Source organism: Medicago truncatula, chromosome 3 (genome assembly GCF_003473485.1).
Source record: "Medicago truncatula cultivar Jemalong A17 chromosome 3, MtrunA17r5.0-ANR, whole genome shotgun sequence".
Taxonomy (NCBI): Eukaryota; Viridiplantae; Streptophyta; class Magnoliopsida; order Fabales; family Fabaceae; genus Medicago; species Medicago truncatula.
This window is the reverse complement of record NC_053044.1, coordinates 3,526,741-3,541,965: the sequence shown is the minus strand read 5'-3', so window position 1 is coordinate 3,541,965 and position 15,225 is coordinate 3,526,741. Positions and strand designations below refer to the sequence as shown.

Sequence of the window (15,225 nt, the reverse complement as noted above, 5' to 3'; positions counted from 1 at the left end):
ATATGTCGTTTCCGGTTACCTCTTGTAAAGTATTTTGTTTGGATTTCGTCCTTGTAATTTAAAGATTTTTGGTTTTGGACCTTTATGAATTTTGTCCGTACAAAATCGAGAATATGGCAGGGAGTAAACCGAAATTTACTCAAATTAACAGGGGGATAAACCGAAATTTGCTCAAATTACAAGGGGGTAAACCTAAATTTGCTCAAATTACAAGGGGTGAAATTTTCCATGGAGGTCCAAAACCAAAAAATCTTCAAATTACAAGGATGAAATTCAAAAAAAATATTTTACAAGGAAAAAACCGCAAATGGCCTATATTACAAGGGGTAAAACACTATTAACCCTACAATTAAATTCATTTTCCGTCCTTAACTTTTACAAAAACGAATTCTTTATAAAACCACCTGCTTTTATAAAAAAAAAGTGATTTGATCATCAATAATTTATAGATTAATATTTAGATATTTTTTATTTTTAAAAAATCCAAACTATTTGATGTTTGCTTACCAAAATAAAAATTATTTTATTTTAAAAAAAAAAAACATTTTTAGAAAATGATCTTTAGGATAAGCTACTAAAGGATTAAGAAAAAACCACCTGCTTTGGTGTTTTGCTTGAAGCGCGTACGGGGACGAAATTGAGTTTTCGATTAAATTGTGATTTAGAAGAAAGGTTGAAGGATATTTAGTTTAAGAAATTTAATTAAGTTATGTTAAGAATCATGTATAGGTTTTGCTAATAATTTATTAGTGATGATAAAAAAAATAGGAGTGTTTTTTGAAAAATAAATATGAATTAGGCGAAATGTCTTGGATCAAAATCCGGAGCGTTACATCCGACATTAATAAAATTGTGGTATCAGATCGTTCCGACAAGAAACTACGACGCCAATAAATTTTTTAAGAAGAAACCGGAGACATCTTCACTTTTCCAGTTTCCCTTGTAGATGCCTCACTTGTAGATGCCTCACTGCTAATTCGTTCTCCACATAATGCAATGCAACTCCAACACCACAATCCCACACCACTACCAAGTAGTGTGAGCTTCTTTCTCAATCATTCTTTGATTTATTTGCTGAACACATGAATCGATCTAAACTCGTTGGTGGTAGGGTGGTTGTAGTGTTGATAGCCTGATACATTAAGGTGGTAGATAGTTGTAGAGAATCGTGAGAGATGCACATGGGCAGTCGGGAGCGCGTGGCTTTGTGATGGTTGTGCAGCGAGAACCTCGACGCTGAAAACATCGACAACAATGACAACGACAGCGATGGCGAGAGGTAACAAGGACAAGGAGAGGCAGCAACTTGACAACATTCTGTTTGATATTTTCTTTTCTATTTTAAAAAACATAACAATAAAAAAAAATATACTTATAATTTTAATCAAAATAATTTTAATAAAAATCTCATAAAAACTAATGTTCATAGTTTATACGCATTATCACAATAAAAAGATCGAACGTGCACGTCTAAACGCTAGTAATAATATTAACAACAACAACAACATCAAAATTACAAAATACAAAATAATCAATGTTTAGATAAATAAAGTGATAATAACAATTTGAAAACTCACATGCAAATGAAAGGATCTCAAATCCAAACTCAAATCATAACGTTCACGTTCAATATAACAATATCGGTATTTTTCAGAAGACTCATGGACCAACATATTCAATTTTCTTTATCAAAGTAACTCTGTGACTAGAAATTTAACCCTTTTGGTGAAAGAAAGGTTAGAATACGAGGTTCGAACCAGAGTTGCACCTCAGTGACATTATGATGAGAATGTCACGTGAATTTGACCAATTCAATTGTGACATGCAGACCAATTCAACTTTAGGTTTAAAAAAATTACATGGCCACGTGTCATAATTTGACTGATCAATGTCATGTAATATTATGTCATTGAAGTGTAATTAGTTCGAACTCCAACAACTCAATACAACATCTCTTTCAACTGAGCTATGCTCAATAGGACGATGAAATTTTTTTTTTTTTTATATAAGCGAAGTCATAATAGTTACAATTGGAATTACCATTTGATTAATTACTATTTTGACCACGACACAATTTAGGATATTTTACAAACCCCTCACATTCGTCAGGTGGAGGAAGACCAATTAATCCGGAGAATAGAGAAAAATGGCCACTACTCAGTCAGAAGTGCCATCGTATGTGTAAGGAAGATATAACAGACAATTCTTATCTACACCGTCGAAAACATTAGTTTAGTGTTTGGAGACTTAAGCTACATTTGAAAGTGAAGAATTTGATTTGAAGGAGTGTGTCGGGGGTGCTTGCTGATGCAAGCAAGGTTGCTCGATAGAGGGGTAAATTGCTCGTCTATGCGTCTATGTGGGATGAAAGCTATGAGGATGTAATCCATGTGTTGTTTGATTGCCGAAGAGCAAGAAATGTTTAGCATGATAATCTTTATTACGTAAAGTGAGTTTAACAATGCAAAATAACAATACAACGACTGAAATGATCTTTGCATTTCAAGATTTGTCAAAAGTACAAGTTGAGCAGTTTGTAACGATCATATGGAGCTTATGGAAAATCCGCAACATGCATGTATGGCAAAATGCTACCGAAACAAGTGAAGCAGTACATGAGCGTGCGAGGCAGCTGCTGAATAGCTAGAGAACAACTAACAACACCAAGCAGCAGGGTGGGTTGGCTGTGAACGAAGTTGTTACACACACCTCTAAATATATGCCAGTTGTTAGAGAGGGTACCATGCTGCCAGAACAACCACGACTACAAAAACCGAAGCTGGAAGGCTGGAGTGTAATGTAGATGCATCGTTTTCAAATGCAAAGTTGTGTTGGCTTTGGTTTCTGTATCGCGATAAACCAGGAACTTTATTAAGGCTTAGACGATGTGGTCGAATCATGTGTGCTCGTCGGATATTGATGAAGCGTTGGGGCTTTCACATGCTATTCATTGGTTGTGTGATCTACAACTTACAAATATGGACTTTGGATTGGATGCAAAGGAGGTTGTAGATTATTATAATCGAGGTAGCAATGACATTTCCGAGTTTGGAGCAATTATCGATGAGTGTATGAGATGCTGTAACTATTTTTTAAATACTCTAAGGTTGAGTTTATCCAGACACAAGCGAATCAAGTCGCTCACACTCTTGCACGAGAGACCATTTTCTTAACTAGTCCCCATGAATATTGATTTCTAATGAAAAACTATAAACTACTACCCCTAAAAAAAAATCAAAATTTTCCTCAAATAGTAAAAAAGCAATAAAATTTACCGCACATAATAACAAAAAAAAAATGCACCTTAGTAAGAGAATTGTTGTTCCCACATGTTGTTTGGTTGTGCCACACGAGTAAAATACGAAACTGCCCTTCGGCAGTTTGCTACCGAAGTTTTTAGGAAACCGGCGGCAGTTAACTGCCGAGGAAAACCTCGGTAGTTAACTGCCCGAGGAAATCTGAACATAACCAGAACGCAGAACCAGAACCTCCCATTTCCAAAAAACCTTCTAAATTCTCAATTTCTTTTCAATCTTCACCAAATCCATTTTCACGAATTGCAAGCAAATCAAGTGCACATTATCACAAGTAAGTTGTGTCAATCATTTTAATGTTAATGTTAATTTGTTTAGGTTGATTTTTAAAAAAAAAAATTAGAGTAGTTTGTATGTGGTTAGGGTTGATTTCAAAATTGAGAATTTGATGATTGCATGTGTAGTTTAGAAATTGATAATTGAATGTAGTTGTTGCCTATGTTGTTTAAATCATAATGTGGGTTTGAATGGTGGCAAATGAACACAATTTGAATATGTTTTATACTTTGCACACAAAGTGTTTGATAAAATGTCTCAATGACAATTTTATTGATTATTTAGTTAGTTTAGTTATGGAAATGATAGAAATGATGTTAATTATAGTTTGGTTAAGTGTATTTTGATTTTTTAGTTAGTTTAGGTTACGAGAATTATGATGGACACAAATGATTTAGTTGTATAGAAATGATTAAGTGTATGTTAATTATTGAATGATGTTTAGGTTATTATGAAAATGATGGACATAAATTTTATTGTAATGATGATTATATTAAATGATTTTAGGTTATCGAAATGATGTTCATTGTTGTACTTTTAATGAGTTTAATGTTGTTTATGTTTAGATTAGGTTTAATGTGTTTGATTAGGTTATTGAAATGATGTTAATTTATTATTTTTTTTGTTGATATGGCCGATCAGGACCCCATTGATCCATCTAAGATGATTGGTGGTAGGCGTGCGATGACTCAGAGCCACCGCAGGAAGAGGCAGAGCAGCCACATCCCAAAGAGGGGTAGAGGTCGGAGGGCAGATGGGTCAGGAAGCTCTCAGGCTACACAGCCTGAGGAGTCATAGGTTGTTGACCCGTCACAGCCTGTTGACCAGACTAGGGTTGAGTACGTGAACTATCAGGATCAGGTACAACATGATGTGACGGATGGTGGATATGACCAGGATCATATACCACAACAGCAGTATGCAGGAGATGAGGATGACATTGCAGCAGCTGCTGCACCGGAGGTGTTACCTACGGACCCTCCCTTTCCTGGTGGACCGGCTGACTTGTCCTTGCTCCACTCTTATGCCGGTCATGTGGCGTTGCCACTCTGGTATAATTCAAATAATGTAAGTGTATTTTTTTTAATTGTTTTTTCTTTATGTTAAAATATTTTCTTTAATTTAAATGTGTGTTTGTTTAATTATTATATCCACTTTTATATGTGTTTTTTTTAATTCTTTTTCTTTATATTTAATTATTTTCTTTAAATGTGTGTTTGTTTTAATTATTATATCCACTTTTATATGTGTTTTTTTAATTCTTTTTCTTTATGTTTAATTATTTTCTTTAAATCTGTGTTTGTTTTAATTATTATATACACTTTTATATGTTTTTTTTTAATTCTATTTTTTATGTTTAATTGTTTTCTTTATATGTGTTTTTGTTTAAACCATATTTATTTTTCTATTATTTCAGGTTCGTAAGCTCCACGTGCTTAAACCAATTAATCATGGGGCCAAGATTCTCACTCTCGGACGCCCTAACGGGAATGAGAATTGGTTTTGGGATCCGCTTAAGCAGAGCAGGCTACATGATTTGGTTTACTTGGGGTACTCCACCGTGCCTCATGCCCTGCTGATGACTTTATGCGAGAGGTGGCATCCGGAGACCAACACCTTTCACATGCCCATGGGGGAGATGACTGTGACATTGGATGATGTTGCATGTCTCACGCATCTTCCTATTGAGGGGCGGATGTTGGATCATGGGAAGAAGATGCCGAAGCATGAGGGAGCGGCACTGCTGATGAGGTATCTGGGTGTGTCCCAGCATGAGGCTGAAAAGATTTGCAACCAGGAGTACGGTGGGTACATTAGCTATCCGAGGCTGAGGGACTTCTATACCACGTACCTTGGTAGGGCCAACTTATTGGCGGGTACGGAGGATCCTGAGGAGCTTGAGGAGTTGGCGAGGGTTAGGATTTATTGCGTCCGGTGTTACCTTCTCTACTTGATCGGATGCTTGTTGTTTGGCGATAGAAGCAACAAGCGCATCGAGTTGATATATTTGACGACCATGGAGGACGGCTACGCAGGGATGCGTAATTATTCCTGGGGAGGTATGACCCTTGCCTACCTATACGGCGAGTTGGCTGATGCATGTAGGCCTGGAGACAGAGCTCTTGGGGGGAGCGTGACACTGCTCACTGTAAGAAAACTTAAATTTTATATTTATGTTAACTTTATTTTTTAGTTAACTTTTATTTTTTAGTTAACTTTTATTTTTTTTGTTAACTTTTATTTTTTTTGTTATATTTTTCCGTGCGTAATAATTTATAAATGTTATTTGTTTGGTTTGTGCAGGCATGGTTTTCGGCGCATTTTCCAGGGTTTTACAGTGTTGATCCCAACACTGACTACGTGGAAAACTACCCGGTTGCAGCGAGGTGGAAGCTCCAGAAGGGTCATGGGGAGGGGATCACGTATCAGTCACTGCTTGATCGTATACAGTTAGATGATGTATGCTGGAGGCCGTACGAGGAGCACAGAGAGATCCAGGACTTCGAGGAGGTTTTCTGGTATTCTGGGTGGATTATGTGCGGTGTCCGTACACAATTAGATGATTAATTTTTTTATTTTAGTAAGAGTATATGATTTATAATTTTAGGGTTATTTTTATGAATTTTAGAGTCTATGTATAATGTGCACATCAAGTGTTCGATGAAATGTTTGAATGAGTTTTACATTGATTGTTTTTAGTTTCTTATTGTGTAGATTTAAAACAATGGCCGGGTGGATCGACGTTCATGCGCAATTCAACGGCGGAGAACCTCAGAGGTTGAAGGTTCGGTACCTTGGTGTAACGTTAAAAGGTCTCAAGGATAAACTAACTAAATTCAACCAATGAGTCAACCCCAGAGACACAAGGATGGTGGAACACGTTTGATATAAACGTCCAACGCTCGACGAGGGGAGAGTATCATTCACTTGGGTGGAATTAACGAACGACGAAAACGTGACGACCATGTTTTGGGAGCACAACATGTTCCAGTGGATCGATATGCGGGTGAAGTTGGTTAGATCAACTAAAGATATCATCAAAAGTTTGATTCTGCCAGAAGATCGTCATTAGTTAGGGTAAGGTGCATTCCAACTACAACAATTGTCTTCCTTTGAATGGGGTAATTCAAACTTATCAAACAACAGGACTCGAGCATTTCGCGAGCACCTCATGTTTCTCCTTTGAAAATATTAAATTCTTGTTATGCTGGTTTAGATGAAGGTATTAAGTGTTAAGGATTGAACCTCAATTCGGCGGCACTTGAATACCATCATCTAAAGCAAGCCTCACAAAAATTTATTCTTTTCAAAGGAAAAACATGAAGTGCTCGGCGAAATGCTTGAGTCATGTTGTTTTGCAAGTTTGAATTTATCCCATTCAAAGGTAACACAATTGTTGTAGTTGGAATGCACATTCCAACTGCAACAATTGTCTTACCCTGGATGGGGCAATTCAAACTTGCTAATCGGCAGGACTCCAGTATTCGATGAACATCTTGAACAATGGTATTCAAGTGTCAAGGAATGCACCTCATTCTGTTGACACTTGAATACCAGTGTTTAAGATGCTGATCGAATACTGGTGTCCTGCTGCTTGACAAGTTTGAATTTGCCCCATTCAGTGGTAAGATGATTGTTGCAGTTGGAAGGTAAATTTTGGAATGTAATGTAATATGTAATGCAATGTAATGTGATAACATATATTTTGTTTTGAATGGAACAATAATTATCTTATTTTGTTTTCAAATTTATTTATTTCAAATGCAATTGTATTCTAAGTACCATAATGTCAAACAAAATGTGCGCGACACAAAAATAAAACATAAAAAAATCCAAAACAATTAGGCATTAAAAGCCATTACATTCATTCTTCCTCGTCACATAAATCAATTGGCTTGTCCGCTATAGTCCCTGCGGTACCTTGTTTTGGTTGAGGACCGAAATAGCATGTCCTCCCGCTCCTCCTGAACCTCCAGTGATTGTAAACCGGCACCTTCGAACCCTTCTTTTTTTCGGAACCATCGCAAACAATTCCATGTCACGTCATAGGTGATTTTTCTTTTTTCTTCTCATCATCCTGAACGTTACCCTGATTCTGATTCTGAGACATATCTACATTAAAAAAAATGGCGATCAATTCAACCTATACTAACCTAAACTATCCTAACAATTCTAACCATTCTAACCTAAACTATCCTAACATATCATAAAATCAACAAATCAATATAATCGAACCTATATAATCGAAATTTAACAAAAAAATAACATATAATTCGACCACAAAGCAACAATGCAATAGGATTCAAAAAACTTACTTGTTTTTGTGATTGAAATTGGCTTCTAATGGCTTCAAATGACTCAAAATCGCACCTTAATTAAAAATGCAACAATGGAGTTTTGAAAACTCTTATGCAGTTATGTTCTTATAACATTTTCCTCGGCAGTTAACTCCCGAGGTTTTTCTCTGCAGTTAACTGCCGCCGGTTTCTTAAAAACTTCGGCAGTTAACTGTCGAGGAACATTTAAGTAATTTACTCGTGTGGCACAGCCAAACTAAATGTGGGAAGAACAATTCTCCCTTAGTAAGATTAAGATTAAGAAAAAGTATAGTGCATAAAGTCATGTCACATTTGCTCAAAAAAAAAAAAAAGTCGTGTCACATATTAGATACGGAAAAGGGTTCGAGTTCAACTCCAAAGCGCATCTCATCATCGTTTTCATCTCTCTCTCTGAGGCTTTGGGTTTTACTGTTTCCTCTAAGGTACCATCTCTTTCACTTTCTTCTTTCTCTTTGCTTTGTTTTAAATGTGTCGTTTTTTTTATTAAGGAGCTTGAAAATCTGAATAAATTTGATGAATTTGAGTCATTTATTGATGACCCATTTGATCATAGCTGTTAAATTTTTGATTTTTTCATCTGGGTATCACTTGTTTTCAATTTTGATTTTTCAATGGAATCTTCATGTTTTTTTTTTGTTTGTTTGTGTTTTTATTGATTTATTTACTTGAATTTATGTTACCAAATAGAATGTTCCTTGAATTATTGTTATAGTCATTGTTTTGAATTTTGTAATGAGGATAAATATTAGGTTTGTGATTTTGTTAGTTGATTACCTTTTAGTTTATTTTATTGATGTTGGAAAGGGTGTTAGCTACTTCAGAACATTGTATTGAACAATTATTCAGTTGGCCTAGTGGTTGTGTTGGTTTGGCTTAACCAAGGGAACCGAGTTCGAAACCCATGTTCTGCACTTATATTTTGTCATTAAAAAAAATAATATTGTCTTGTGCTAATGTCTATGAAGCACTGACATGTACACGTCGACACTTGTAAAAATTTGAAAAAATTAATTGAACGTAATCACATGTGCATGTGTCCATGTGTCAGACACACCTTCCATCAGACGTGTCAGTTCTTTAGAGGATAATGTTTTTAATTGTTTTGTGCATGTGTCCATGTGTCAGACACACCTTCCATCAGACGTGTCAGTTCTTTAGAGGATAATGTTTTTAATTGTTTTTTTCCTTTGAAGGATTTGAGTGAATGCAGGGTTTATTTTTATGGTCTGTTTCGGTTTTTGGTAATTGATAAAGTGTCTTGCTGTTTCTCCTTCATTGTTTCAACTTCATGTGAAATTGAGTTTGCACGGTGTTGGGAATTCAGATTCTATTAAAATGTTTGTGTGTGTGTACTGTACGAGGGTTTAACATTTGTTGTCAAAGTCCCGATCAGAATCGTGAAAATCCACATTTGCGATTTCACGAACACCTACCAATCCGGATCATGAATAGAATCCTTTGTGAGTAAAATCCCTGTAAAATCCTTTGTGAGTAAAATCCTTTGTGACATGTTGTTTTATGTTTAAGATTTGAGACTTGATTATTTTATGATTGTTGTTGTAACATTGAGTAGTTTATATATAATATCTTTGTTTTATGTTTAAGATTTGAGACTTGATTGTTTTCTGATTGTTGTTGTAACATTGAGTAGTTTATATATAATATCTATTTAGTTATTATTTTTGTTTTGGTAGCCTTTGATCTTGATTGCTTCATTATGTTTTACGTTCTTGCTATCCCTTTTCAATCTTACAAAATTAATTGAGTAGAATCCTTCTATCTTGGTTGCGATCTCATGTTTTATGATCCTGCTATTCCGTTTTGATCTGATGCAAGATCTGATTCCGACAACCTCTATCCTCGTAATGAAAGTGATGATTTGTGTTGGTTAAATTGTAACATAATGACACACTCTTTTGATAATTCACTAAAATAAACTAAAGGTTTCAAGTTAGCTGCTACATATGAGAAATGTTATGATGTGCGCTCTGTTTTATCCTAACGCTAAAGCTAAGTGGTTTTAGCTATTAAGGACAAGTTTACCTATACTACTACTTTACACAGTTTTGTGATGCTACAGCGCGATCACATTGCATTGTGCAAGGTGGATGCTACACGTGCTTGCTTATTCACGTGACATGTTTGCGGCATGGCTGTATTGCACAAGATTTCAGCCATCATGGCTGCTATGCTGAACTGGGGCTAAAACTCACATTTTTCATTTCTTTCTGAGTTTTTGAACTATTTCTTTTATGGTATCGGATATGTCTTGTTATTTGTTTCGAAAGTATTGTAGGGTTTGAAACTCTTCTTCCTCGATCATTCAGACAAAAAAGTTATCTCTATTTTTAATCTTTGCTTTCTTGCTCCGTTACACACTGCTCTTTGGTGTCTTTTTGAAGCGAAATCAATGTTTTCCAATCACTGAGCTGATTCCACTTCTTCATTTGGTCTCACAGATCAGAGCTCTCATTTTCTGTTTATGCTTATTAACTCGCAGGTGTATACTCTTTTTCCTCTGTTATTTTCTCTCTTTTTCCTTCACACGACTTCACAGTTCATACTCTTGTAATTTTTATCTGATCTATTCTGTTTTTACTTTTGCTATTAATTCCTTTTTTTTTTACAACTTTCCTATGTTTTCATTCCTCTTAGATACGTGATGATTCATGATTGTACATTTAGACTCTGAATTCTGATTATTGTTATTATCCCATATACATGTGGTGCTAATGGCAGTCATCTCAGTCAGCAATATTTATTGTTGTTGATGTTGTTGTTGTTATTACTATTATTTATATTTGACTATTCTTTACATGGTTCTCCATGCCTCTGAATTTATTGTTGTTGACTTTTATTATATCTACCTTAAGAGTTATACATATGATGGTTCGTGATTGATTGACAATATCACATCGAAATTAAGCTCATCATATTATATACTACTATATGTAACATTCTAATCCAATTATTTAAATGCTACTTATGAATAACATATCAAATCTATATTATATAGTGTGAACTTGTGAAAAATTTCCCTTAAACGTCCTTTGGGTGTTATAAGAACCATTTTAATAGCTAGCCCAACTTTCTAATTGTTTCATTGAGGGTGCACAATCCCTTACCTTTTCTTACTTATTCAGTTTTGAAGTTTACTTCCGCAAACTGTTTCAGGCATTTGGTTGAGCTTTTGAGTCTTGTGATTTTTAGAAATATCGTTAGAGTTGCTTGAATGTCTGAGTGACAGGGTCCAAGATAAGTTAAAGATCCAAAAGAAGTGTTGGACTAGACTACGTCACATGATCCTAAAATATAGAAAGTCTACTCCAGGAAGAGGCAGGGGTGATTCTGCTTGGTGCTGAGTTGGCAGAAAGAGAGAACAGAAATTGGTTACCAAATTGTGGGTTTGGTTATTACTTATTAGTGAAATGGTGCGTTAGGAAGGGTTATCTTCCAGAGAATCAAATTGTTAGTTACGGGTAGAGGCATGGTTTTATGTTGTGATTGCGGCTGATGCTGTTGAAGTTGACGTTGCACAGATCTCAACATTTATATTGCGGCCGCAATTTAAAACCATGGGTAAAGGGCTGTAGCTCTCTATAGGAGCATTGTTCTGTGGCAGCATGAATGTTACTCTGCTGCAATTTTCTCACTTACAGAAATCATGCACATCGCCCTCATTCCATTATTCTATTACTGCTCTATTCCATAATTGTTTTGGTATGCATCACTGATTTGAAGTTATCTTAGGTGCTCTCAGTCTTGGTAACTAAAGTTTCAATATGATAAAGTGTTGTTCATAAACTGCTAGCAGCTGTAATTTTGTTCTTTTACTTTGCTTCAACCCCATTGGTATTTGAACAGTAGCAGAAGTTATAAATACCATGCTTGAACGTTTATTTAACAACAATTTTATGGTCCAGTTTTTTGTCATTTTCTTTTATTCTCCCATTTTTCTTTATCATTCTCACTGAAATTTAAATATTTCCCTTTTTTCTTGACTTGATGCAGTAACATTCGCCTTTGAAAGTTTTTGCGTTCTTCTGCTCTATTCCATAATTGTATACTATGGAGCAAGAAGACGGCAACAATGGTGCTGAGAATCCTCCACAAGAGTCTTCTAATCCTCAAACATCAGGGAAAGATGATAGCAACAAGGTTACAAATGCTCCCGAAGGGTCTATTAAACCAGAGTCGAGTGACAAGAAAACTCCAAAACAACTGAAGGCGAAGTCTAAAATCGGTAAGAAATCCAAGGCTGGCAAGCTGAAGACTGTGAATAAAGGCTCTCAACAGATTGGAGGGAAAACAAAGAAAAAAAACGTAGTTGGAAACATTGATGAACTGTCTAAAGAGAAGAGTGAGAATGCTGAAAATAACAAAGGAAAGGAAATTCAAAATGGGAACTCTAATGGCAAAAGTCCTATTGGACAGAGTGAGAAGGCTGAAAATAGTAAAGAGAAGAAAATTCAAAAAGAGAGCACTAGCGGCAAAAGTCCTATCAGAAAGAGCGAGAAGGATGAAAATGATAAAGAAAAGGAAATTCAAGGGAGCACTAGTCGTAGTGCAAGGAGACGCTGGGTTAGAAGAAACAGGATGGTAAATTTGGATAAGACTGAACAAAAGCCTGATCAGACTGAACAAAAGCCTGATAAGACTGAACAAAAGCTGAAGAATGAAGAGAATCATCGAGAGTTAGACAAGGGTGAGAGGAGTAGGAGAAACAAAACAAAACGCAGTGGCAATGAAAAACCTGAATCCAGTGAGAAAAATAGAGAAAAAGTTGGTGGTTTCATCTTCATGTGCAATGCAAAGACAAAACCTGACTGTTTCCGCTATCGTGTCATGGCTCTTCCAGTTGGTAAGAAAGAGGTCGTTTTAGGCATAAAGCCTGGGACTAAGCTTTTTCTTTATGACTTTGATCTGAAGCTGTTGTATGGGATTTACAAAGCATCGTCTTCTGGTGGTATGAAACTCGAGCCCCGAGCTTTCGGCGGTAACTTTCCCGCTCAGGTTGCTTCCCCTTACATATTTTCCTATTTAACTTTTCCAGATGTTTTATTTATTGTGATTTACCCGCGATGGTGTGACTTTCAGGTACGGTTCAGTGTTGCTTCTGATTGTATCCCACTGCCCGAGAGCATTTTCAAGAATGCCATCAAAGAAAACTATAATGACAAGAACAAGTTCAAAACTGAACTTACTGTTAGACAAGTGAGAACCCAATGGCACCTCTTGTATGCTAGGTATCAGTAATATATTTTATTCTATGTCAGGTGATATTCATTTATTCCCTTTCAGGTTAGGAGGCTCACGGCACTTTTCCGACCAGTGGATATTCATTCAGCTGTGAAGCCTGTCCGCTCCGCTCCAAAAGCAAAAACTCGAGACAGGGAGACTCGTGATGGTGGTAGGGGATCCCGATCCCATTTGCATAGGGAAATACCTAATGTGCTGTCTCATGAAAGGGGTCGTCGGAGTGAACAGCGAGAGGAAGCTCCTCGAGATTTATTTCTTACCGAAAAGAGTTATCGTGCATACGGTCTCCTAGGTGTTTCTCAAGCAAATCCTATACCCGATCCTTACGAGAGGGAGCATGAAAGAGAGCGCCACCATAACTTGGACCACTCTATTTACAGGAAAGACAAAAGGGATTATGAAAGAGAACGCCACCATCACTTGGACCACCCTATTTATAGGACAGATGAAAGGGATTATGAAAGAGAGCGGCATCAACACTTGGAGGCCCCTATTTACAGGAACGATGCCCCTTCGCGTGGTGCTGATCCTCTTCGTTTCATCGAGGATGAGCGTCAGACCTATTATCGGGATGCTGCTTCTGATCGTGTGGACGATCCCTATCATCGCTATCGCTATGGAGCTTCTCCACGGGATCCATATTTGCCATCTGTGAGTAGAGAGGAAAGACCTTCAAGGTCTTATTTGGTTGGGGGAAGAACTGAGAACTTACGAAGGGGAGAGACTACTGCAGATGGTAGGCTTTATTCAACCCATTCTGCTGCTAATGCTTTGTCTGAATATAACCGAATGCAGCGTTACCATGGAGCAGAGTTGGAGACTACAACTATTCCAGTTTCATCTCGTTACTCTTTCGCCGGTCCTTCATATTCAATTCGCTAAATCAAACATGTTGTAGATTAAAAAATCCTTTTTGTATTATGTTCCTTGAGATTATCTTTATTCTTCAAATAACTGTATTATTCATCCTGCATACTTTTTCTTAGGTACCTTAAAATTGGGAAAGCATTTTTACTGTGTACTAGATTTACTGTGATGCTGACAATTTTCCATGCAGACACTACTAGCTTTAGAACTTTTCAGTTAATGTCTTATAGCTAGTTGTCATTTGTTGGCTGAATGGTTTAATAAATTGGAAGTTAGACAGGTAATTTAATTGCTTTAAGCAAAAATTGTCATTTTGCAGGCTGATAATTTATGTTAATTGCTTTTTGGAAAAACTTAATTGGTTGGTTACCTGTGTGGATTAGATCATATCAAATGCAATAGTGCAATATTTTTCTGGAGCTCCTTTTGTTTTCCTTTCAATAGGTGGTGCATTATACACTGCTTTCATATTATTTTCAAAATTGCATTTTGACCCCTACAAAATCTCCATCTCTTGCTAGTCTCAGCCCTACTCTCCTCATCTTTGATCCTTCTTTCTTATTTGTCCACGTCATCTCTTCCTTTGTTGTGTCTTTTCATAACTTATGCTTGGTCTATGTTGTGTTGTGCCTCTATATGCTTAGTCTATTTTGTGTTGTGCCTCTATGGAGGAGATTTCTTCAATGTTTGTTGATGAATATTCTGTTTTGGAGATTGATGAACGGTGTTCCACTTTTATTGTAGAAGTTCAGAAATAGAAGGCTATTCCTCCAACTCCATGATTGATGAATGTATCATTAAGCATTCACCATCAGGAGGCAGATTCTCCAACTGCAAGAACCTTGTTGCAGTCAGTCTTGGCCTTGGCGTGCGAATAAGTAATTGGAGCTGATCTCGAGCCCATGGATACCATGACACTCCTATTTATTTATTCCACCCCTGCTCGTCCTCACTCTCTCGGTCACTCTTTCCACTATCTAATGAGTGAGTTGACTCAAACAGCTGTAAAAAGAGAGAAGCTATGAAGATTGATGCGTGTCATGTGACATTTGAGTTGATTCAAACTGCCCAGAATGAAGATTGAAACGATTCAGAGGAAGTCAGACACATTTTGTGATACGACTCATATTTTTGGAGAGGATTCAACATGAATCGATTCATGAATACCA

General features: G+C 36.5%; 1 protein-coding gene across 2 annotated transcripts; it reads left to right on the top strand.

The window, feature by feature from the left end:
* The first annotated feature begins 8,202 nt into the window (after positions 1 to 8,202).
* Positions 8,203 to 14,271, top strand: LOC25488602 (uncharacterized). 2 transcript variants are annotated; one of them, XM_024779468.2, is made up of 5 exons: positions 8,221 to 8,352; positions 10,390 to 10,430; positions 11,942 to 12,943; positions 13,028 to 13,144; positions 13,232 to 14,271. In XM_024779468.2, exons 3-5 carry the CDS (start codon positions 11,999 to 12,001, stop codon positions 14,069 to 14,071), a joined length of 1,902 nt encoding a protein of 633 aa, XP_024635236.1. In that variant the 5' UTR covers positions 8,221 to 8,352; positions 10,390 to 10,430; positions 11,942 to 11,998; the 3' UTR covers positions 14,072 to 14,271. The 2 variants fall into 2 exon arrangements, with proteins under 2 accessions (XP_024635235.1, XP_024635236.1); XM_024779467.2 differs by lacking the exon at positions 10,390 to 10,430 and having other exon boundaries at positions 8,203 to 8,352.
* Positions 14,272 to 15,225: the final 954 nt, after the last annotated feature.